We start from the raw sequence: 26191 nt of genomic DNA on the forward strand, positions 1-26191 counted from the left end.
GTAATACTGCAGTTGCTCTTCATTGCTAGTCAATGAGGTGCACGTGCTTATGTCTTACAGTACTCACACTCCCAAGCTAAATAAGGTTGAGAATCTACAGTATGCACTAGTATGACATCACCCCTCTGCCCAGTCAGGTAATGTATGTCCACAAGTGTGCTACCTAAGCAGAAACCAAAGTAGAAGGCTAGCTTTGATTTCCTCTCTTTCACCATCACTTGAAATCTTTTTAAAATATACATTTCAGACAACAAATCATTTGTAGACAAAACAGAAAAAAAGACAAAAAATGGGATTTGCTTGCAAATGCACATTTTTATATAAAGTAGAAGAATTGACCAAAAGTCATTGCACAAACTCACATTCATACACACCCATATACTGAAACAGATTGCTGTTTTAAATACATTATAGTTACATCTCATTTTTTGCTTTATTTTGTTTAACAAAGTTCACACAATGTGAAAAATAAGGAAGAGAGAAAATCTAATTCCAATCTCTTGTTGCTGTACAGTTTTTTTTCTTTGAAGAATGTAACATCGACCACAAAAATTGGATGAAACATAATAACACAATTTTGTTTCTTTAATTACCTATGACAAGATCATAGTTGCCTCCGAGACATGATTGTATGGAGGCACCCCCCATTACTGTCAGTTATCATTACCATATTCAGTGTCCCATTCTACCTTGGAGCCACTTTTTTATCAGTACTTCACTGCATGTTGTCTTTTTGCCCTAAGTACAAGACTTCATTACATTCAGCTAACCAATGATAGAAGTCTTGCTTATGGGTTGAACAAGATCTCTGCATCAATATAGCACCATCAGTGTTTTACGAGAATGAGGCCAGACACAAAATATGGTGGAAAAATGTACATGGATCATGTTGTCAGTGAATGATCAGAAACATGTAAATAGTAATGTGCCGGTGATCCCAAAGAGCAGCAACAACCCTTTATTTAACAGAAAAAAGACAAATAAAGGTTGGCTTCAAAGTCTGTCAACCATTAGCGTTTGTCTGTCATGATCTAAACTTCACATGTGCATAAACCTTTTCATTTTTTTTTTTGTTTGTTTTTTTTACATATTGATAAACATAGTGCAATCAGGTCACCAATGACTTGCCATCTGAGTTGATTTGATCATTTTTTTTGTGTGCTACAGGAAACTAATCATTATGTAATTACATCCTGACACATACTTTAGGTGGTAAATAACATATGCCAGTATGTCATGTAATTTTCATAAAAAAAAAAACTGCTGCACTTTTTATAGAGGCTTAACAAGGTCCTCAGAAATCTATTCAAGCTCCTCTTTGCAAGTAATTTTAATATTATACCCGTGAACTGCTTCATTTTAACATTGCTCTTTTGGAGTAAAGAAAGTCTCCCTCCTTCATCACTGTTGATCATCTTTAACAAAGGTAGTAAATGAAAACTGATTTTGTCCTCGAGTCACATACTTAAGCTGAATAGTGAGTAAACACAGTATATTGATAAACTGCTGATGAAAAATATCTGTCGTTCATAGGAACAACAAGAGCACCTCATTCACAAGATGATTACTGATTTGATCACATCTACATTTTCGAAATGCATTCTTTTACAATTGATTGAAAATTGATTGACTTAAAACTATTGCAGAACACTTGTTGTACTTGATAACAATGCTTAAAGGGATAGTTTACCCAAAAATTGTAATTATCTCATAATTTACTCACCCTCATGCCATCCCAGATGTATATGACTTTCTTCAGCTGAACACAAACTAAGATTTTTAGAAGAATTTCTCAAATCTGTAGGTCCTGACAATGCAAGTTAATGGGTACCACAATTGTACCAAAAGGACATAAAGGTAGCATAAAAGTAATATATAAGACTCCAGTGGTTAAATCAATATTTAAGTCCTTTTTTACTATCAATCTCCACTTTCACATTTTTCTACTTTTGTTTTTGGCGATTCACATTCTTCGAGCATATCGCCACCTACTGGTCAGGGAGGAGAATTTATAGTAAAAAAGGACTTAAATATTCTCACCCACACCTATTATATCACTTCTGAAGACATGGATTAAAAAAACAGATTCATATGGATTACTTTTATGCTGCCTTTATGTGCTTTTTGGACCTTCAAAATTTGAATCACTATTCACTTGCATTGTATTGAACTAAAGAGCTGAGATATTCTTTTAAAAATCTTTCTTTGTGTACAGCAGATTGGGATGTCATACACAATTGGGATGACATGAGGGTGAGGAAATGATGAGAACAATTTTATTTTTGGGTGAACTAGCCCTTTAATTGTGCTTTGCACATTACCCTGCCTTTTAGAATACATTTTCTTGGATACTGTATGTACTCTAAAGCTTGAATAAACTCAGAATAGGGCTTTGTATTTCATGTTTGTATAACTATGAAGATAAAGGAAACAAAGTAATTACTTTTTCTTTCTTTCTTTTTTTATAAAATACTTGTGACATTGTCTTCTGTACGTTTTTCCATTACGTCCCTTCCCTTTTACTCCTTCAAAAATATATTTTTGTAACGAGAAGGCTACAAAAGCTTTGTGTACATTGGGTTCATTTCCTGACCAACTTTACATGACTTTATGGCACATTAGTTTGGAACACTTTCCAAAAGAACTTCATTAAAATAATTGTGACTTTCAAATCATAATGACAAAAAAGCTCTTTAAAGAGTGTGTGGTTGGTCGAAGAAGCATGCATTAACACCCATATATGAACATACAGTACTTGCTGTTGAAATTACATAAAATATCTACCTTTCCATTGATTTGTGCCCATTAGAGATCTTCTGTTCTTTTTATGACGACAATAGGTAGAGTAACATGGAAAACATGACAGATGAATTCTCCTTCTTGAGGTGAAAGATTCTGATGGAAGTGGTGCAGTCAATCATTTTAACTCCATTACAAGAAGCATTATATATGTCCTCCTCTTCACTTGCCACTGTCATGTAGAATGAAGTCATTAACAACTGATGTAGTCACTCACAACGGTCGGAGATACCATCTCATACAATCTGCAGCAGTTTAAGACCCTGACCATCTTAAAGGCCACTAGGATATGCCTAATAAACATAACATGTCGAAAATGTGATGCCATGTAAACGACAGAATCGCTTAACCAGCAAAAGTAGCAGTTCATGGTCCTCACATTTCACTTGATCAAATATTCAGTAATATTCGCTGTGTTAGATTTAACTGAATGTAGAAATTGCAGTCCCCAGAAGATCAAACTAGTGCTGAGGTTAAGCTGAGTCTTTGGTTTTGTTACATTTTGAGACTGTTGCTAACTTGGCTCTACTGTCCCATTTTCAAACTGCTTAGTCTGTTGTGTGCATCATGGCAAGCATTTCCCTACTGTAAGAATACAGCACAAGCCTGGGCTCTTTAATGAATGGATTACAGTCTTTATTGACAGTCAAGAAGCAATAATAAGACTGCTGCTCATGTTTGTGTATGGATGGAATCACTCGAGGAAAGGTCAACATGCTGCACAGTTAGTCTGGGCATTCCTTGTCTATTGACATAGTGATTAAGACACTGGTGTCCTGCATCTTGGTCAGACCATTAGGGTTTTGCAAAGCTGATCCAATCCCATTCATTGCTACAAATAAGCCTGAAAACTATGCTGCAAAGCTTCAATTTAGTAAAGTTTTTTTTAATACTAATGATGACACTAAAGAACTTTTTAAAAAAGAAAAAAATAATCTGTTTATTCACAACCCACCCCCCACTTCCATGGCACACTTATCGATCCAAGCCAATGAGCAGCCGGCTCTCCTCCTCCTTTTGACACTCATTTTTAAGGTCAGAAAAAACTTGGGTGAAGTAGTGTGGATCAGAGTTGAGCTGAAGCATTTTGCTACTCATGCGGTTGATGATTGCCAGGCTGCGATTCCAGAAGGCATCCTTGTCTGTTTCCACCAGGAAGGGCTTGAGTGGGTAGGAAATCTCATTTCCCATGTAGGAATAGGACAAGTAGAGGCAAGTGAGCAACTCAGCCTGCAACTCACGCTCGCTGGACACCTCAGCAGAAATGACCTCACGGCAGAGCATGTAGAGGAAGACGACATTAGCTGGAGTAATAAAGCCCTGGTCCTGCCAGCCCTGCAGCAGAAGTGACCGGTCCACACTGCGGAGCCAAAGAACCGGGTCAGCAGGAGAGAGGCGTTTCAGTCGGTAGCAGCGTCGGCACAGGAACTCACCAAGGCTCCTCAGGAGCTCGCTGGTTGAAGCCTGCACAATCACTCTTTTGGGTGTGCCCGCATTGGTGGCTTGGCCCATGGATCCAGTGATTGAGGTCCTCTTTGTAGTGGAGGCCACATTGACAGTCGTCTTAGATGTGGGAATGGCGCTCACTGCTGGTTCCTGGGTGAAGCCAGAAAGATTAGCACAGGACTGGGACTTCTTCAAGTTTTGGCTGTTGAGGGTGCCCACAGTCTCTTCATCTTGACTGTCACCAGATGCAAGTTTTTTCGAGCCTTTTCTCTTGGCCGAAGCAGCCACAATGCGCTTCCATGGCAGGACATTGATGAGGGACTGGCGTTTCAGGCTCTTGTCCTTGGCATTTTTGCTGTTCTGCACAGCTGTGTAATGTGCCAGAGGGGGTGGCATTTCATCAAAGAGGCCAGCCTTACGGTAGCTTGGGGAGACTGAAAGTACAGTTCCCATGTTGCCCTGGTTATTATAGGATCTGTAGATATGGAATCTGCCCATAAAAATAAACAAATGCAATTAATATGTGAAAAAGAATTACTGTTCCCCAACCATAAGGTCGAAATTAGTAATGAGGTTGATAAAACCACCATCACCATTTTAACTGAGCATACACGGCTATATACACACACGTTTTCTGGTAGGCTATCAGAATCTGCAAGTCAAACCATATATTTTTTTGTGACCATCCCAATTTAACTTGTGCGTAAGAACCCTAAACTTAGCCCATGAAAGGTATATACAAAGCAAATTATTCTGAGACATATGTAGAAAGATGTTGGTGTAAGTGAGCTGAACCGCTGGCACGCGATACCGCAGGAAAGCAGAATGTGCGAAAGCGTCCATCTTAGCTTCAAAATGGAGGTCGCGAGTGTAAACAGGTTCTTTGGATTTTGGTACTGATTTAAACGAAAAATCTCCCTTAGTACGAAAGGATATGGTACATTTTTATTACAAAATTAAAGCTTCGTGACGTTTATTAACTCACAGTTTATTGAGCTAAAATATGTAGTGAGTCAACACGAGTTCTCCACAAAGGAGAACATAAATACCATTCAGACAAAATGAGCTACCATAAATTAAGCTATTGCCTCTATTTCCCCATAAAAGCAAACCTCTAATTGTTTAAAATGCGGACATATAATACAATTAGGTTTCTCACATTTTGAGAACCAGGTAAAAGCGAGTTTGTTTTTGAAATGGTGATCATTTGAATAAAAACAAGTATATGACTATACACATAAGGTGTTATTGTACTTACCAATCAATGCAGTCTTCCGCGCTGCTATAAACGTAGATATGGAGTATTGATAAATACAGAAATATCCGTCGATAAACACTTGATTTATCTATCTTTTTTCTCGGCGTGTCGCACTGTGAAACCAACGGGTTCGTCGTTGTCCAAGGTGCTGAAAATGGAACGTCAGCTATGTAATAATGCTTCGACGTAATAGCAACTATGCAGTCAATGAGTGTTCAGGATTCTCTATTTCTAAGGTTATTTTCCAGATGCAAACCAAGTGTCCCCATATAAACCACACAGTCTCCTTTATACATGACAAATCTTTTTTCTCCTCGAGCTTTACCTTTATGCAACAAACGTTGGGACTGTTTCACATCTGTCCGTCTGTGATTCCCTTGTTGAAATGCGCAGGCGGGTGACTACGGCGCTTTCAGCTAAAATATAACTGTAAATTCATAATATCGAACGTTAAGCCACAAATAAACGTCCCTGTCACAATTCCAGAAATAGAAAACTATTCCTTAAGCAAAGTCAGGAGAAGAATTGCAGAAATGAAAGAGAAATTGGCGCTCGGTCATTGCTACACTGATACTGAATCTCAGCTATCGACGAGGGTAGCTGGGTGGGATCTTGACAGTTGTTGAGCACCCTCTAGTTATCTGTCCATGGTGCCGTCAGTCCTTTTAGCTCTGAAATACTCCTCCTCGCACCAACATCTGCTATTGCGCTTCCTGTTTGGACATAAAAGGTAGACATTACTTTTAAACACCCCGTCTTTACATTGCATGCAAGCAGCTGGCAGATTAGAGTCTTTAATCAAGAACCAGAGAGTAGAAAGTTCAACACAACAATCAAGAAAGATTAATTTAAATCCTGATACAGCAGTACAGTCGCCGAGGCTTTGTAGACCTCAGTGGCGCATTAACATGAATGGGCGACCCCACCCCCCTCTGATTTCTCACTCAAACCCACACACACTGACACAATCTATAATGTTTATCCAATCATCCTAGACTTTCGACATCTGACTTTAACAATAGATTTCCTTAAACAGAGGCTTGACTGGCCTAATTAGTCATTTGCACCCTTGTTATGTTACAGTAATACATTTAAGCTTACTCCATAATCAAGTCATTGATGAAAAAGTACCTCAGACCAAATGAAGATGTAGGCTAAGGTTAAAAAGACAGACATATAGATACAGTGATCTAGATTTACAGAAGTTCCCCAGTATGGGAATTGTTTGGGAATGAAATAATTGCCATTCATCAGAAATTGGATTTATAATTGTGTTTTGAGTTCCATTTTGTAAAGATAGACAGTCAGACAGACAGACAGACAGACAGACAGACAGACAGACAGACAGACAGACAGACAGACAGACAGACAGATAGATAGATAGATAGATAGATAGATAGATAGATAGATAGATAGATAGATAGATAGATAGATAGATACTGTGGATGGATGGATGGATGGATAGATGATTTCACCTCTAAAGAACTAAATTGTGCCAAAAAAAAAAAAAAAAGAAAGTCTAAAATAGCAATTGCGAGTGGGGTGTGGTGGCCACCCCCTAGCTCCGCCATTGATAAGATCATGTGTCAGCACCAACAACACAACAAATAGTTGTTACAACTTAAAATGTGGTGTAGGTAACAAGAACTTCACAGTTTTATAAGTTAAGTTAATTTTATAACAAAATAAATTAATCAAAGCAAGGACTAAACACCTTGATTGGGACTTTAACAAGACACAGTGGACATGCTCAGTACTGTAGATGCAACAAATCAAAAGCTCATAGTGCTGAGCCTTACAAGGTTCCCACAGATTTTGACCCATTAATTTTCAAGACCTTTCCATGATTTTAACAGATGTTTATGACTACTAGATATCATCCTTAAAGATTTGATTTGAAAACACAGTTTTTAAATTCCCTAACATTTCCTGAATTTCCATGCCTGATTTTATAGGCTTATAACAGTAAAATTGAAGTTGCCTTTTCACAGAGGTTCAAAGCAGAAATTCCACTAAAGGAACATTCCTATGCAGTTATGCCACAAATGGCCTCATTAAGACTGAGGATCAGTGATCAAACTGAACATGCTCAAAAGCCTGTAAGTTCTACAGCTTCCCCATCAAACTTGACATTGTTTGTGCTCACTTTTTAAAAATGTAAGTTGCTCTGACTTAAATATCATAAAAGTTGACTGTATTGATTGTTTGAAGTAATCTCCACTTTTCTTATATTAGATTTAAAATTGAGTTTATCTGACAACATTTTTGTTGGATTTTTAACATTGAGGCTACTAAATGTTTTAAAGCTGATGTAATTTCTGCACCAATAGCGCCACCAAATGGAATGGCAAAAATACTCTTTGTTTTGATTTTAGCTTTCTGAATATGCTCCCCCATCTGCTGTTGGTCAAACAAAAAGATAGTCCTGCCAACACCTCATGCAATTGGTTGAGTCAATGTTGTTGTGTCTGGCTGGAGGGGTCTCTCTAAACAAATAGGGCCACAGAGACACAGTGCTTATGGTTATCAAGAACTGCTTACTTTTAGTTGTCTCTGAAGATTAAGCTTGGATAAGAGAAAGTATTTTAACACCGAAAATATTACGTCAGATTTAAATGCGGACATAATACAATTAAGTTTTTCCACATTTAAAGAAGAATGTTAGCCTTGTAGATTATTATTAAGGGGCAACCCAGTGATAGATAATGGCATGATGCAAGAAATCTCTCCAAAATGATTGCAGAACAGTTTACATAAAACACCAAAGAGCCAATTCTAAATGATTATTTCCGACCAAACCTTCTTCAGAACATTATTATAGAGCATTTCAGGCTGTAGTCCAAAAACCCAGAAGAAAATTAGCATTTTTGAGCTATGGGTTCCCTCTGGATTTTCCTTTGGGTTTTTATATTGCCAGTTTTGGATTTTTTAGTGAAATTAGGTCTGTGGTAAACATTAGGCTGACTTTAAAGGTGCATTAAGTAACATTTTAGAAAGGATTTAGCTCGCTCTTACTCATCCCATCTGTCCCAGAAGTACTTTAGACTCTCAGTTTTGGACTCTATACTGACTCCATTCGTCCTGGAGTCCTGTTGCTTCACACCAAATGTGTTTGTTTATCTTCTGTTTTGTTGCGTTTAGTCTGTGTTTTGTCCCTCATATTACGCACATCCCTACAATGGACATTCTTCTATCCACTCCAAATGAATTTTCACGTGTTGTTGTGTGCCGGACTGTGACTGGTCAGCCATGAGCTCTTGGCCAGCTGAACACCACTTTGTGCTTGCGCTTGGCTTTTGATGTTGCACTGCTTCTCTGTGATCCACACCGTGAGAGCTGCAGGTCGTAGCTGTTTATTTCATCACACCAGCAGGGACCTCTTGTTTGGACATTTTATCTTTCCACTTTTATTAATTCTGTTTCTACTGTCTGGTGGATCACACTTCTGTTTAACACCATACCATCACTGGTACCATTGATGACCATTGCATGACACAGTGTCATGTGTTGTCAACATGGTAGTGCCCATGATGGGGCCACCCACTCCATGAAAAATAAACTGCTTTTATAGGGTTTCTGATATGACCAGAGTCTTCATAGTGTGACCAGATTCCTGCTTGTGGAAAACGGGACAGCCCCCTCCCACCAAAAATGAAATTGACGTATCCTTACCTAGGCCCAGATCAATGCGAAGTAGAGGGTGCATCCACATCTGCAATTTTTCTCAGTGTGCACTGGTTTTTCAATAGTTTGTCTTAAAATGCAGAGCAGTCCAGTCCAAAATTAATACATAATGCCTGTTACACTGAGTCTAGATTTATCTGGTGTCCATGCTGCGTTGATTTATGAGAACAAATGCTCCACAGATGCAGATCTCCCAGGCAGGCATAAAACAAACTCCACAACCAAGACATGGCTGTCTTGTTCATGTTCCGCTCAGTGATGCGACAAGTAACAATGTTTTTCACGCAAGCCCACTCATCAAAGAGTGTGGCTTCTTCAATCAAACTGAGAGCGGGGATTCTGGAGTAGAAGTGTTCAAGGCTGCTCTGAATGTCTTTCCACTCTGGGATGTCTCTCAGTTGGGCCCACTCAAATTTTTCTATGTTCTCCAATGAGCGGCTCCAATGTTGGAAGTAATCCACCTATGCTAAATAAAAGTTTCTCACTGCACAATAGAAATCATCTGCTCGCATGTCACCAGTTTCAACCAGGGCATCCAACTGCATTATAATGTCAGAGGACATGAATGATTCCTCCAACCTGGCCTGCAAGTCTTTTCTCAGGTCATGAATGTGCAAAGCCACTTCTGTGGCTTATATGTGGTCTTGCTCTACTATATCCAGTGCAAGGTTAAAAGTGGCTGTTTGCTTGAGTGCGAAGCCAATCCAAAGTTTAGTACAAGGATCGCTGAAAATGTCTCTTCTTGAGAAAGAATGTATGCATGCAGACCATTGAAAATGTGTAATATACTTTCAAGAGCTGGACCAAGAGAGAGGAAACGTGTGCTGCAATGCTACACTAATTTATGATAATCCAGCTGCACAAAAGAAAGTACGACAGCTTCAGATTTGGTGCGGGCAGAAGAAATATTCGGATCATACAATTTCTTGATCAATTTCGCAGTGTAGTCAGCCGACCGAAAACTATGGCTATGCACAACAGAATGATAAGCAAAAAGTCCTTCACTTGCATCCACCTTGCCAGATTAAGAACTTTGCTTCACAAAAAAATCGCTAACACTTGGTGTGGCACACTTACTTTTAGCAGCATCCACATGCTTTTTTGGATGAACGTACTGCGCTGTGTCAGTGCGGCCTTCATGAGCGATGGAAAAGCGAGATCCACAAATCTCACACCTCACTTTACTAGGCTCTGTCTGTGACTCCTTTTTTTTAGAAATGTAAACTCTTTTTGAAAAACCTCATTAAATGTACATGCACGCTTCCTTGTCATTTTTCCAGCCGCAGTTTCATCTGTGTGCCCTTTCAAACTAACTCTTCAATCAGTTCACTAACTGAACATCTATTGATAAGGGATTGTGATTGGATAGTTTAATCCATTCAAATAACAGTGTGTGATTTTATTGGTTTTACAAGCCGTATCCTTAGCTATCTTTGATTACAATACTCACATATCTGAGAAAGCAGCTTAGATAATAGAGAAATTTTAGGAGAGGGGAAATATGGGACTGTGACGAGGAGGGCGTGGACGGGCCATGAAGACGCATTCCTGGCGCTGAATTGTCCTAATCAGCCAGGAGGAGGATAAAGACGAGCCGGAGGTGCCAGTTCGAGAGAGAGAGAAACACGTGGGCGCTGTGTGTGTGTGTGTGTGTTTTATGTTATTGTGGCAGCGGGGGCGTGGTCAAGCGCCAGTCCGGGAGAGAAAAGCGGTAAGGGTGCTTACACCTGAGCTAAATTATGTCTAACACCTGTGTCTAATTGCAGTAAGCATGAGGAGAGCGGCATAAAAGAGCAGCAGCCACAGAGTCTCAGGAGAGAGTGCCTACACCCAGAGTAGCAACTAAAAGAACGTGTGTTGTACAATTGTGTATCGAACAGAAAGTGTGTAATTAAAGAATCTTACCTTGAAGCCGACGCTGGTTCCCGTGTCTTCCTTAGTGGAAAGCGTCACACTGGTGCCGAAACCCGGGAATTAGCTGGAAAAAAAAAAATTAATTCTGCAAATTATGGAACAGAGTCGCCCCAGCTGGCAGAAGTCCTCCAGTCCCTCGCTACTCTCCATCAGAGCCACCAACAGTCTCTGCTTGAGCTCCGACAGGACCAGGATCGTCGGTTCTTTGAGATAATGCGGGCTCAAGCAGAGGACCGGCTTGCTATCCGGAGCCACCTCAGCCAGGAGGCCGCTCCAGACGCAGCCGCGACCCCGGACACCCACGCCACACTGCCCCCACCCGCGCTACAGAAGATGGGGCCGGCAGATGATCCGGAGGCGTTCCTGGACCTCTTTGAGTGCACGGCGGAAATTTGGGGTTGGCCGCGCGACCAGTGGGCAGCCCGCCTCGTCCCTCTCTTGTCCGGGGAAGCACAGCTCGCGGCACAACAATTTCCGGCAACAAGCCTCCTGGCTTATACCGACTTGAGGAGAGCCATCCTGCAACGGGTTGGTCGGAGCCCGGAAGAAAGTCGCCAGCTCTTCCGGGCCTTGAAACTGGATAAGTCCGACCGCCCGTTTGCTTTCGTCCAGCGGCTCCGTGATGCCTGTCGGAGGTGGCTGCTTGCGGGGGACCGCGACGTCGAGGAGCTCGTCGATCAGGTGGTACTGGAGCAGTTTGTCCAGCGCTTTCCCCGGAGAACGGCGGAGTGGGTCCAGTGCCACCGCCCGGCGTCGCTGGAGGAAGCCGTACGACTCGCGGAGGACCACATGGCGGCGATTCCAAGGGCGGATGAGCCCTCTCTCTCTCTCTCTCTCTCCTTCCCCTGTGTCTTCCCCTGTTTTTCTCCCCTCCCCTCTTCCCTCTCACTCTGCTCTCTCCCCAGGGTCCGTTCCTGCCCCCTGCAGGCGCGGAGGATTCATGAGACCAACTTCCCGGCCGTGGGAGAACCCGCCTACCCCTTCCCCGTCCTTCAGCCACTCTCCTCCTCAGGTGGGGGCGCCCGCCAGCACGGGTGCAGCCGTGGCGCCTGGGCCGGTCTGCTGGAGGTGCAGAGACCCGGACCACTTCCGGGATCAGTGTCCGCTGATGGAAATAGGGACGGTGGTGCGGGTCTCCGATGTCCCGCAGGCTGCCCCCGATCGGGCTGGAGTGTACCATATTCCGGTAAGGATCCAGGTACATACCAAGCATTGTTGGATACCGGCTGTAACCAGACCACCATCCACCAACGCTTGGTTCAACCCGGGGCTTTGGGCTCAGCTAAACAGGTGAGGGTGAGGTGTGTGCATGGGGATGTTCACAAGTATCCCATGGTGACTTTGGCGATCAAATTCCGGGGAGAAAAACATAGTGTGGAGGTAGCGGTTAGTTCCCGCCTCACCCATCCGCTAATTTTGGGAACTGATTGGCCGAATTTTAGAAATTTATTGGAGGGAGTTTATGCGGATGGGTCCTGCATGAAAGTGAAGAGATGTGTGATGTGCGATGCTTTGGCAGGGGAGGCGGACCGGGGCCGTCCTCGGCTGCTCCGAATGACGAGGAAGGGGCGAGGTTGTCGCCCCTCCTCTCAGGGAATTCCCGGAGGGGGACTTCCCCTTGGAGCAGTCGCGGGATGAAACCCTTAAGCACGCTTTTGGCCAAGTGAGAGTAATCGATGGTCAACAACTCCGGCCAGGTGTCGCCGTTTCATATCCATATTTTTCGCTTATTAAAGATCGGTTGTACAGAGTGACGCAGGACGCTCAAACAAAGAAGGAAGTGACACAATTATTGATTCCACGGAGCCGCCGGGAAATGGTTTTCCAGGCGGCTCACTATAATCCTATGGCCGGTCACCTAGGGGAAAGAAAGACCTAATTATTCGGATGTCACCAGCCCGCTGACTGACCTCACTAAAAAGGGGGCTCCAGATCCGGTCCAATGGTCAGAGCAGTGCCAACAGGCGTTTACACAGATTAAAGCTGCACTTTGTGGGGGGCCGCTTTTGCATGCACCTGACTTCTCTCTCCCTTTTGTATTGCAGACGGACGCTTCAGACAGAGGGCTGGGGGCCGTACTCTCGCAGGTGGTGGAGGGGGAGGAGCGCCCGGTGCTGTACATCAGCCGGAAGCTCTCCTTGAGGGAGACCAAGTACAGCACCGTGGAGAAGGAGTGCCTGGCCATCAAGTGGGCGGTCCTCACACTCCGTTACTACCTGCTGGGGCGGGCCTTCACCCTCTGCTCGGACCACGCCCCACTCCAGTGGCTTCACCGCATGAAGGATTCACAGACCGGGGGTGCAGATGGCTGCCGCTGACTTCCTCTCCAGAAATGGGGGGGGAGTGGTAGGCAGGCCAGATGACGCCCCGGCCTGAGTCGGGCGGTGGGGGTATGTGGCAGCGGGGGCGTGGTCAAGAGTAGCAACTAAAAGAACGTGTGTTGTACAATTGTGTATCGAACAGAAAGTGTGTAATTAAAGAATCTTACTTTGAAGCCGACGCTGGTTCCCGTGTCTTCCTTAGTGGAAAGCGTCACAGTTATGTTTCAGGTTCTTTATACCAATAAAGGTTTATGTTGACTGCTCAGCCAGTTCCCGTCTCCTCCTTTCCCTTAAGCAGAGACTTTACCCGTTACAGGGGCAAAGCGCATTTTTTCAGAATACTAGAAAAAGTGCTTAAATACGGGACTGTCCTGGGAAAAATGGGACATCTGGCCACCCTTATTCTTCATCTCATGTACCGGAGTTCAGCCATATATGTATGAACCAGAGTCGGTCACTGATGAAGGACAGACTCTGGCAGAAGTCACAACTGTGAGAATGAACCAGGACGTTTCTGAATGGTTAATTGACACTACACAGCTGTGGTGTGTCTGGCAACAAACATCACTCGTGTTTCTGATATGTTGTGCAGATGAGCTGGCCTTTGCAATTAAACATTCCACTTTTAGTACAACTCGCTTATGTTCACAAAAAACATACATAGTTTTCAAAAAGACAATCACCTTACTGTATTGTGCATACTAAAGGTGCGGTTATGAATTATACAGAAAAAAATAAGCTAAATATAAGCTAAAAATAATCACATAGTTCTGGTCTCCATGAATACAATCAGAGACACTGAAAATCTTCTCTCAACCAAATTGACCCAGCTCTCCATGCCCACCCCAATTTGTCGATGGATCACCAGCTTTCTGACAGATAGGCAGCAGCTAGTGAGACTGTGGAAACTCACATCTGGGAGTCAGAACTGCTGAGAGGATTATTGGTGCCCCCCTGCCCACCCTCCATGACCTGTACGTCTCCAGATTGAGGAAACGTGTAGGTAGAATCATTCTGGACCCCACACACCCTGCCCACTCCATCTTTGAACTGCCCTGTGGTCGGTGCTACAGAGCACTGAACGCCAGGACATCCAGGCACAAGAACAGTTTTTACCCTCAGGCCATTTTCCTAATGAACAATTAAACTGCCTCAGGACTATGTAAATACATATCTCATACATATGTAAATTCCCATATATAATTCAATAACTGTGTATGCAAATGTACATACACCATTCTGTTATATGTCCTATTATTTGTATGTCTATTTATACTCTTACCTTGTTTTATATTCTGTGTCTCACTGCAATGTTCTGTGTGCAAAAATCCTTGTGTACGTGAGAATGCTTGGCAATAAAGCTCATTCTGATTCTGATGTGCATTTATTAATTGTGCAAATTGTAGACAAATGTACTTACTCTTTTGAACAAATGTGCCAAAACATGAGCAGTTTGCATAAATGAATAAGAAATTCAAATCTGGTGTGAATAAGAAACTAATTGTTCAGATATTCGAACTTATTGTTTTGAAAAACATTATGAACTTTCAAGAATTGAGCCGAAGTGACGGTAAGATACTTGGACATTTTGTAAACATGTGTAACTACAACATAAATTACACACAGTAATACCCCAAACATGATTTTATTTTTTTAAGCTGCCGTGTTTTTTTATATTTTGCTATTTTGCAATTATAGTATTTAATTATTTTGTCATACGTGGTCCTCGATAAAGGCCTCCTGGCGTGTCACACCGCCTACTGCTGGCTCAATACACTCAATCTCCCAGCGTGCCTCAGAGGCGCTTCCGGTAGCGTGTTTAATGATGATAGTTATGTGATTCAAGCAATTGGTGAATTGGTAAGATGGCGGCTGCGGCGGTAGAGTTTCAGAGAGCACAGTCGCTGCTCAGTACGGATCGGAATGCGTCCATTGACATTTTACACGCTATCGGTAAGTTTCCCCTGTCCCGCTAGCTTTTAAAACGCTCTGGCGATTTTAGCAGATGTAGCTGTGTTTTGAGCATACAAACACTGTGTTTTTCCTAGAACACCAGCTAAACGTGTTAGCCGGTGTCATGCTGCTGACTCACTGTGACAGGCGTGAGAAAGCATTTAGCTGCACAAATACAGATCACTCTTGCTAAATGTTAACTTTACAGACGAGCTGCTGTGTCCTTTAAAACTTCGCAAATACTGATTTGTTGCATGTGGTGGAAGAAACTAGTAAAATCCTGTAAACTGACAGAGTTAGCCAATCAGCTAGCTTCAGTTCTCAATGGACGTGCTTATTTCTCAAATGTATTGTGAATAGACATATTTATAAAAGAGGGATAAGTAAGCAAATATCTATGTTAGGTATTTAATTTTGGCGTGCTTGTGTCTGTATTTTAAAGTGAACAATTTAAGGGCTATTGAAGCTAAGTTACGTATTCCTAAACGACGTTTACCTGAACTACCAGGTACTTTGTATGACAACTGATTTAGTTTAGCTAGCCAGCTATTGAATTACTCGTTAAAATAATGGTAGATCACTCATTTGAGTGTTCTCTATTTCCTGAGGCACTTTTCTTATTTTCTGACATTTAGGGTTAAATTGTTATACATAGTTAAGGAAACTAATGTACATACAATTGTGTGAGAAATGTAATTAAAACTAAATTGTGGCCGATGTTAGTCATTAAAACTGACAGACTGCTAGATTATGTATGATCAGAATAACTTCCTCACTGTAGGTTGTGTGTTAGTATTCCTACTCTTATCGCACGTTCATGCAATAATGCCAGTGTCATGTTTTGTTTGTAAGAGTTTGAAATGTGTACGTTTGTCATGGATAATTTGATTACAAGCCACGCCATTTCCAGACTGTAGCCTTTTGAGACATTTAATACAACGTAAAATTAACACTTTAACAGCAGATGTTTCATCCCTACCAATTTGAGGCTTATGGTTCACTATCTAGAAACTAATTTAGCTCTGTGTTTTTCTGCCATAGTTTTAATTTGGTTAACCTAGACTTTTAATGTCTAAATATAAGCAGTGTCTTTTGGCTGGATTTAATAATTGAAGTTTTCCACCTTCTATCCACAGTCAAACGGGACGTCCAAGACGATGACGAAGAGGCCGTGCGTGTCAAAGAACAGAGCATCTTGGAGCTGGGCAGACTGCTGGCCAAGACCGGGCAGGCTGCTGGTAAAGATCTTAACTAGTGGCTTTTGGCCTAATCACATTGGAAGCAGTTTACACATGGCAATATCACATTATTATGTCTGTTTACACAATTAAATGCATTTCATGGCCTTGCAGGTCATTAGTATGATGTAGGCTGTCATATTCCTTACAATTAATAGCTACCTCCCATGTATTCTATTTTCTCATAGAATTAGGAGGTCTGCTGAAGTACGTACGACCATTCCTGAACTCCATCAGCAAAGCAAAGGCAGCACGGTTGGTGCGCTCCCTGCTTGATCTGTTCTTAGATATGGAGGCAGCTACTGGTCAAGAGGTGGAATTATGTTTGGAGTGCATTGATTGGGCCAAATCAGAGAAGAGGACATTTCTACGACAAGCCCTGGAGGTGAGCACAAAGTATAATAAAATCAAAGGTGTAATTTATGGGTGGGACGTATCCTCACCACTTTTTGAAATATACTTTGTCAGGTAAGTGTCTTATGCAGAAGAAACATCTCCAGTTCTTAAGAGTTTCTATTTCATTCGTGTGTGTTCTAATAAGTGGCAATTCGACACAATTTTTTAATGTTATGATTCATGCTCTTTGCAGCTTTTATCAGTGACTTTGAGTGACAGTGGGCGGCAATGTTCCGCTGTTGCACAGCTCCTGCTCTGTTCCTGTTATATCGTACAGCAAAATGCAAACAGATGTATCCACACTCATGATATACATCCTCTGATGTTTGGATGCAGTCTTTTTTTATTAAATAAAGTTATGTTAGGGTGGATTAGAATGAGGAACTCCTTGTACTAGAGGCAAAAACTTTACCATGAGACCAATAAGTAGTTCTGGTTAAAATCTTACTGATACATATATGTATCCACTGATAACAAAATCCAAGTACTTAGTGTTAGTTGTACGGATCAAGTTATCAAATTAATCATGTGAAATATTTATTGGCGCACTTAAATTGGTCATCAAGAATGACTATTTCTCAAAACGGAAAACAAATTTGTGACATCACCCCATACTGTCCCCACAACTTTTTGAAACAAAGGGGCTTTTTGAAACAAAATTAGAGACTTTTTAAAAGTCATCTTAATGGTGTTAGGTTCATTAAAAGTACACCTGAGCTAATTAATCTTGTTGTAGAAGAATATGTTGAATAATTTGAGTATGTTGATCCTTTTCTGACCCAATGATTTCTTATCAATGTTTCCTTAATCGTTTAGGCCCGTCTGGTTTCCCTTTATTTTGACACCAAACGTTATCAAGAGGCACTGCAGCTTGGTGAGTCCATGAAAAGAAATTGTCTTCACAGAGCTTAACCCATTCATACTCTTAAGCATGGGAGACATATTTGCGTTCTGAAATCGTTGCCTCCCTCTTTCATCTGTCCTGTTCTATCTTGTTATCTCAGGCTCTCAGCTCCTGCAAGAGCTGAAGAAGATGGATGACAAAGCTCTGCTGGTGGAGCTGCAGCTTTTGGAGAGCAAGACGTACCATGCACTGAGCAATCTGCCCAAGGCCAGAGCAGCTCTCACCTCTGCCAGGACCACAGCAAATGCCATCTACTGCCCCCCAAAGCTGCAGGCTGCTCTAGACATGCAGTCAGGTAATTTGTGATTCATGCCACTGCAATTCCTTCCGAGGAAGTGATTCAGTAAGTAATTTGTCAGTCTGCACTTAAAGCAAAAAATCTGTGCGATGTGATACAATCACAGCCAGTTGAAACATACAGGTATTTGTTGTTTAGTAAACCATGAAGTTGTCAAAAGTGGTATTTAACTGGATAGTTCACCCAGAAATGAAAATTCTGTCATAATTCATTCACCCATATGTTGTTCTAAACCCATATGACTTTATTCTGTGAAACACAAAATGAGATGTTAGGTGGAGTGTTAGCCTCGGTCACCATTCACTTTCATTGCATCTTTTTTCCATGCCTCCGAGCCTGAACATCTCCTTTTGTGTTGCTCGGAAGAAAAACTTTTTTTTTTAGTTTGTAATAACATGAGGGTGAGTGAATGATGACAGAATTTTCCCTTTTGTGTGAACTATTCCTTTATCTACCACCTCAAATCAAAAACATAATTTTTTAACTTGCCAGCTCCCTTCCTGCCATGACTTAATTTTCTCAGGTTGGGTTGCACCAGTAAGGTTTAAATTAAGCAGAGTTTAGAGCTAATCCAGGGTTGTTGATCCAAGTTTTCTTTGAATTCAAGTTGTTGGACCAATTAATTTAAATACAGTTTAACAAATCAGAGATTAAACTTTTATACTGATTAAAACTTTCACCTGCAATAAATTTAGTCCACCATGATGGATTGTGAACCTCGTTGTAGATTGTTAGTAAATGGTAGATTAAGCAGGTTGAGGAAATGTCACAGAAGCGTTTCAATGTCACAACCCTTAAAATATGGCTGCATTATTTAAGAAAAAAGAGGGATAATATGAAACAAGTGGCAAGGGTCTCGGATCCACCTCCTTCCCTCACATCAGCGGCACTGTTGTGGCCAGAAATAAAGATTGCAGGCTGCCAACTGAAGCGAGTTTGAAAGATTAGGGAAGCTTCTTCTCGAGAGATCTGTCTCTGTCCCCTATCCGCATGTACAGGGTGGGAAGCAGTTAATCACCCTGCAGCTGAGATGAGCCATCGTACTCACCCGAATTTGAAAGCATGCATCATGGCCGATGGCTCTTGATTTTGGGCCATGATAAACATAAATAATATGATAAACATCTCTCAGAGTAATGATGACACATCCACTTTTCTTTTGCCTAGTCATTCATGATTGTTCCTGGTAGTTCATTCTTTATTGTGGTTCCTTTTTTGATTAAACCACTTCATCTGCAAATATAAAGTTAACTGAGATTTACATCAGAGTTTAAAGTAATGGAGCAACTAGATTACAGTTCATCTAGATTTTACTTTGAAATTTAAATCTGTTTCAAAACAATAGTTCAAATGTAACCCTGATTATTTTTACACAAAGTTTTGTGCAACACATTTATCAGGTAAACCTTGATCTAATCTAAGTTTAAGATTAATCCTTATTCCTTAGTAGTGCAACCCACCCTTTGTCACCAATGTGAATCTAATCAAGCTGCAAATGACTGATTTAAATGAATCACTTTAGAACTTAAATACAATATAAATGTAAACAATGCATTTAAATATAAACAGTTTCTAGAAATGTTTAATCACAAATCATACATTTCATTTAACAACTACAATAAAGTGTCCAGTCTTCTATTAAGGACAAAAACTTAGATAATAACTTAAAATATTATTATTATTAGGTTACAGTCTAATAATTAAGACATGCTCTGGCTGCTCATGTTGTGTTCTGAAATCTGTGTTTTAAGCTATTGTGGCTAATATACCTGACTGATTGTGTCGCATCCTCTTTTCCCTTACAGGCATTATTCACGCTGCTGAGGAGAAGGACTGGAAGACAGCGTATTCATACTTCTATGAGGCCTTTGAAGGCTATGATTCTATTGACAATCCCCGTGCCATTACTGCACTCAAGGACATGCTACTCTGCAAGATTATGCTTAACTTGTGAGTTTTGGCTCTTTTTAGAGTCTCTGCTTACTTAAAGATCTTCAAACACTTAGATAGGTATTGAGCATGTTGTGTAATGAAAACAAGTCTTGTCTTTGCAAAGATTAGGTAGCATGTCCAATCAGTAATGACTTATTTTGCAGAGATATATAATTTGTCCATGTCATGTTTTTTCTTGTTAAAAGTGAGAATGTTCACAAAATATTATTGATGAAATGTAACTTTTAGAGCAAAGTCTAAAGACTAACATTGTATAAATGTGTTATTACAGGCCAGAAGATGTGCAGGCCCTGATCAGTGGGAAACTTGCCCTCCGATATGCTGGCAGACAGGTAGATGTCTGAGTGGAAATGTGTTGTTACTCAACCTCATGGTGTAGTTTTTCCATTACCTCTGCAAGAATGCAGTTAGCCCCTAAACAGCCCTATTGACCAGGGAGTGTCATGGCAGCATAACAACAATAAAATGAAAATCAGTTCTCGAATGACATGCACTTGCATGTACTTGGCTCAGATGAAGATAAAGCAACAAAGTCTTGATTTAATATATTGATTTAATATAGTCATTAATAAGTCTCAAAAAATATATATTAAGCAAGCGTGTCAAAATGAGTTTCATACAAGTTTGAGACCAAAATTAGATCTGTTATTGTAGCTTTTTCCCATAAGAAATCAGGCACATATTTGCACATACATTAATTTAAATGTTAAATTGCAATTGAACAAAAATGTAACCAATTGTTTAGCTTGTTTATAGTATTGTAAGTGATTTAACAACATTTTATGGTTTTAGAATGTCTTCAATCATTAGATTTGAAATTATTTTGATTAAATCACAGAATGTCTTGGTTGGACCATGTTTCTTTGAAGAAATGTCTGTTACTAGAGCTGAAAAACTGAAAATTATAAGAACAAAATAAAATCATAATCATGATGTGGCCTTGCTTTTAAACTGCAAAAGGCATAGTTAGTTACTCTTTCTATTCGCATCAAAACAGGACTTTGAAAACAATAGACATTTTTTCTTAGTTTGTTTTTGCACATCCTGCTGTTTTAATAGGCACTTTTCCAGCATCAGGCAGAACAGTTCTGAGCACAATTAGTAACTGTTCTAGTAGCATTTCCACTTAAGCAGGGCTTGGTACAGTACAATTCCGAACCGATCTTGGCCCGGATTTCTCAGCATGGTTTGCTAACCATTCTCGGGACAGGGAAACATGCTGGTGGAGCGGCTTTATTGATGTGGTCACTTACGATTGGTCTCTTGCTCAGTCAGTCCATTCTAATCCTTATTTCACAGCACCGTAATGGAAAATGAAAGCACAACCATGTCAGCGAGAGAGATTTTTTTACTGAATGGCACGATTCAGCAATGGTAACCGTTCGGTATAATGGCGAAAGAGCGTTCGCCTTTGTTTTTTACCAAATTGTACCTGCCTCTACTTGGTACATTAAAATAACATCCTGGTCCACATCACTTAATGGCTCCTACACACTCCACGACTTTCAAAGATGTTGGTTCGTGTTACCGTTCATATTACAAAACTGTCTGTCTTGTCACTGAAGTCGTAGCGTTTCTAAATTACACGAATCCGCGACAGGGGTGAACACATTACTAAATATTTCACTATTGATTAATCCCCTACGACTCTGCCTGGACTCCAAATTACGTTTCACAACGGAGTACACGTGTGAAGTGATACGAGATACGAAAACAAATGCATGATCCTATGTTATGCATTTCAGAATATTATGTGTATGTTTTTAATTGCCTCAAATTATCATATATTTTATTTGGTTACAATATGAAAAAGTAGCTCCTACTGAAAAATCGACCTAATTGCTTACCTGTCTGCCCAAGAGAATTGCCAATTTCTCTCCAACTCTTCTCTTTCTCCACCCGGTTGTGGTACAGTTCAGAGGAAAAGTCAAATAGGCACTGGTGCTCCTGCCAATGTTCCACAAATCTTTTCTCCATTTCTTTGGTCCAATGAGACTTTCTTGATATCCCAGCCATGCTAGTTGATGTTCTGTTTCAGGTACATCAGGATTCCTCACACTGAAACTTCCTTGCCCTGTTTCTTACTCTCATTGGCTGTAGTTCAACCCTTCTGTTTTATTCTGTCAAAACATATTTCACATTACACGATTTGGAATCACAGACGGGTCCTTGCTGACATCGGCAATGCATCAGCGATTCTCTCAAATTGCGTCTTTGATAGTTCATACATTGTGATCATTGCTCATGGGAGTGAGCTCCGATTTGCCCACGATTTCAGGCTTTGTCGGCGATCTCCACAAAACTGTTGGCGAGCGAAAATCAGGCTTAAAATCGTGTAAACTCTGCATAAGTCGCTATGTTATCACTAGTCGCTGGAACAGCACACAATATTTATTTTTTTATATGATTCAAGAGTGCACTCAGTTAAGTTTTATTGTTGTATCTTTGAATGTGTTAATGCAGGATTGGATGGATTAACTCCCCTTGTCTCTCTCTTTTTGTAGACGGATGCACTTAAATGTGTGGCCCAAGCCAGCAAGAACAGGTCACTTGCAGACTTTGAAAAGGTGGGTCAAATGCTGCTAAAATGTTATCACATTCCCAGTCCAGCTGCTTTTTTCACTGGATGAGAATGTCAATTTTATTTAATTTTTTCAGGCTTTAACAGAATACAAAGCTGAGCTACGGGATGACCCCATCATCAGCACCCACCTGACCAAACTCTACGACAATCTGCTGGAGCAAAACCTCATCAGGGTCATTGAGCCCTTTTCCAGAGTGCAGGTAATGCCCTGACAAGTCTGCTACATTAGTTATTTTATAAACCTCAATTGACATTGATTATGATTAAGAGTTAAGTTATTCACTGTCCTTTTCTCATACCAACAGATGGAACACATTTCTGAGATAATAAAACTCTCTAAGGTAAGAATATTCATTATGATCACTTTTAGATAAATCGGCCGATATTCTGACTTTTAAAAATATTTGCGCTGAAAATCACCTGCTTGCATGTGACGCGACTGAGACAAATAAACGTCCAGTCACCGTTCCTTTTGTTATGTGCCATCGTGTTACTACACTAATAGACGGTTGTGCAACACAGTGTCATTTAAACTGTCCGCATATCATACCCGGGGCAGACGTGTTTGAGCTCATAATGTTAAAGTGCTGCCTGTTTCATTCTCCCGCTTTCCTCAACAGTTCCCTGTAACTTTGGTTTAACTTTTGTAACCAACTAATGATAAAAAGGCAAATATCAATTAAACTAATATCATATACCATCTGCAAATATGCACATATCTCGATAAAACAGATGTAATAGCCCAACCTTACTCAACTTGAGCAGATCCAGCATTCTGTGGAGTGCTTTGAAGCACGTATTCTAACAGTCTCTCCTCAACAGTTCACTGTAACTTTTCTAATGATAAAAGGCAAATATAAATAAAACTTGTATTATACACCATTTGCAAATATGCAGATACCTTGTTTAAACAGATGTATTTCACAAACCTCATGAAAATCCAGCGGTTTCTTCGCGTCGAGCGCTCTTATAATATATTCCTCTGAAGCATTTATTCTATCAGTCAGAATCAAAAGTTCCTCTCATTCACAAATCATGACCGTCTGACCTGTGACAATCCAAGCAAGCGATCCAGGCCATTTAAACTGTCAGGAGATTGAGGCTCACATTGGATCTGCACGAACGCGTAAGTGCAACTTCAAGGCTGCGTCTGTATATGGAGGTAGGATGAAAATAAGGTACATTTCAAACTGTTCGGAGACCAGTTTCCTTAAGAGTTCCATTCATTCAACACAGATGTCAGATGCCATTGACTGATTAGGCAGCAAGGTAGCAAGTCAGCTGCCTACGTTTTCGGATGCAGCCCAAGGTAAAAGCGCATCACGTGTGTTATAAGTATATGTCTAAGTCACTATCACTGTACGATTGCTTTGATTCTGTATTTTTTTTTGGGAGTAAATGTGATTGCTAAAGTGGACATGCCATCTATGGTTGCCATCTGGATATCGGCATCGGCCATTAAAAGACCCATATTGGTCAACCACTAATCACTATGACAGACACATTGTATTTTCTTCAATTAAAACATTCTCGTCTACCTTTTGAATTAAATGGCAAACAAATGTTGATTCCTAATGCCATTTGTATCAGTGATATGAATGTTCTTGTTTTAAAGCTGAAGTGTATAGCTTTTACAGTGTTAAAATCTGTTACATTGCATCTGTTTGTTCGATCAATAGCAGATAGGGGATTAATCTGGAAAGCTGTTTGAAAACAATGTTTATTTTTACAATGACATTGCTCTGTCATTTTCTCGTCAGGGAGATGTTGAGAGGAAGCTGTCACAGATGATTTTAGACCAGAAATTCCATGGTTTGTTGCGTTGATCACTGTTTTCCTGTACTTTATGAGCATGTTGTTTGATGTATTCAGTATACTGTTTACTGTATTTATGCTCCCTCCAAATATTTTTACCTTGTTTTATTTACAGGCAACATACTTATTTATCATTCTTGCTGTTTTTAGGGATTCTTGACCAAGGGGAAGGTGTCCTGATTGTATTTGACGAGCCTCCAGTAGACAAAACATACGAAGCCGCTCTTGAAACAATTCAGAACATGAGCAAAGTAGTGGACTCGCTCTACAACAAAGCCAAGAAATTGACATAGGCAAGTTTGAGCACAGCATTGTTAAATCTCATTTGCGTTGCATGACATACAAAAATTACTGCTCTCTGATGACCTGAACTCTGTCTTTGTGTAGGTTGAGCACGGGACCCTGCAGCTGAGAGCATGGCCAGTGTAGGGGACACTGGGAAGGGGAGGGTGATGTGATACCAATATCAAGTCAAAAGAAAGGTCTAACACCCAAAAACTGACTGGGTCTGCTGTTCTTTTTGGCTTTCACTTGGACAATTTTTACCACCTTCCTCAGTGGACAAACTACTATTTCAATTACTATGGGATCCCAGTTTTTTTTGTTGGTAATGCATTTGTTTGTATCTTGGCTTTGCCTATTGGGCCATCAGGGAATCTTCCAAAAAAATAAAAACACACCTGCATTATAACTCTATTTGAAATGTATATACATGGATCTCTTGTAGAGCAAAGCTGATTTGAGAATGATCCAGTTCCCTTGCCAATCCAGGGGCCATTGTGTTGAGCTGTCGACAAGATTCCCTGACATGTCGATCAAACGGTTTAAGCCCCAACCCCACTCCCCTAAGGAAGCCCCGGTCTAATTCCAAGCAACCCCCTTTGTGCAGACAGCATACTTGGACTTTTTCGGGTGAAAGAAATCCGATAAAATGCTGTAATCATGATTGGGTTATGAGCTGTTCTCATTCCCTGGCCTTTGCATTCCTACCCTTCCTTTTCCCTCTTTGTACATAATGTTGCCAAGCGCCTCTGTCTGGCCTGTCATGCTGTTGCCCTTTTTATAACGCTAAAAAACATAATAAAGTCACCAAGAGGACATAATGCTTATGTGCTTCTGTATACATTTTTTGCATTCAGAGAACACTTGATTATCATGCTTTTGTGATGGTTTAGTTCAGGAAAATAAAATGTCATTGCACCTTCCAACGTGGCTAGTTTGGGACAGGAATCTGTCTTATCTGTTTAGGGGAGTGTTTGGTCAAACCGGTTTAAAAACCTATTCATTATCTTTGCAATTCTGTTTGCTGACGCAAGTGGCACTGAAACTTCACACTTTACCATATACATTATAGAATAAATGTAACGTATATTAAGGTTATCTTAAAGCAATAATTTTTCCTCCTACAGATGAAGTCAGAAGTTTACATACACTTAGGATGAAGTCATTAAAACAAGTCTGGTTCATCCTTGGGAGCAATTTCCAAGCACTTGAAGGTACCATGTTCATCTGTACAAACAATAGTACACAAGTATAAACATCAAGTGACCATGCAGCCATTTATCGCTCAGGAAGGAGATGCATTCTGTCTCCTAGAGATGATTGTAGTTTGGTGTGAAAAGTGCAAA

The 26191-nt window shown here is 40.7% G+C and overlaps 2 protein-coding genes across 3 annotated transcripts; one reads left to right on the top strand and one right to left on the bottom strand.

The window, feature by feature from the left end:
• Nucleotides 1–306: 306 nt before the first annotated feature.
• LOC127652749 (cyclin-dependent kinase 5 activator 1-like) lies at nucleotides 307–6112 on the bottom strand. 2 transcript variants are annotated; one of them, XM_052139103.1, is made up of 2 exons: nucleotides 5504–6112; nucleotides 307–4679 (listed from the first exon to the last, which is right to left on the bottom strand). In XM_052139103.1, the coding sequence occupies exon 2, from the start codon at nucleotides 4639–4641 to the stop codon at nucleotides 3775–3777; it is 867 nt and encodes a 288-aa protein (XP_051995063.1). In that variant the 5' UTR covers nucleotides 4642–4679; nucleotides 5504–6112; the 3' UTR covers nucleotides 307–3774. The 2 variants fall into 2 exon arrangements, with proteins under 2 accessions (XP_051995063.1, XP_051995062.1); XM_052139102.1 differs by having other exon boundaries at nucleotides 307–4735.
• A 9140-nt stretch (nucleotides 6113–15252) lies between these two features.
• Nucleotides 15253–25735, top strand: LOC127652748 (26S proteasome non-ATPase regulatory subunit 11A-like). The gene is made up of 13 exons (XM_052139101.1): nucleotides 15253–15375; nucleotides 16512–16613; nucleotides 16802–16998; nucleotides 17826–17883; nucleotides 18014–18208; nucleotides 20017–20161; nucleotides 20436–20496; nucleotides 22669–22731; nucleotides 22823–22948; nucleotides 23054–23089; nucleotides 24509–24560; nucleotides 24714–24856; nucleotides 24951–25735. The coding sequence occupies exons 1-12, from the start codon at nucleotides 15288–15290 to the stop codon at nucleotides 24854–24856; spliced, it is 1266 nt and encodes a 421-aa protein (XP_051995061.1). The 5' UTR covers nucleotides 15253–15287; the 3' UTR covers nucleotides 24951–25735.
• Nucleotides 25736–26191: the final 456 nt, after the last annotated feature.

This window comes from Xyrauchen texanus, chromosome 12 (genome assembly GCF_025860055.1).
Source record: "Xyrauchen texanus isolate HMW12.3.18 chromosome 12, RBS_HiC_50CHRs, whole genome shotgun sequence".
NCBI lineage: Eukaryota > Metazoa > Chordata > Actinopteri > Cypriniformes > Catostomidae > Xyrauchen > Xyrauchen texanus.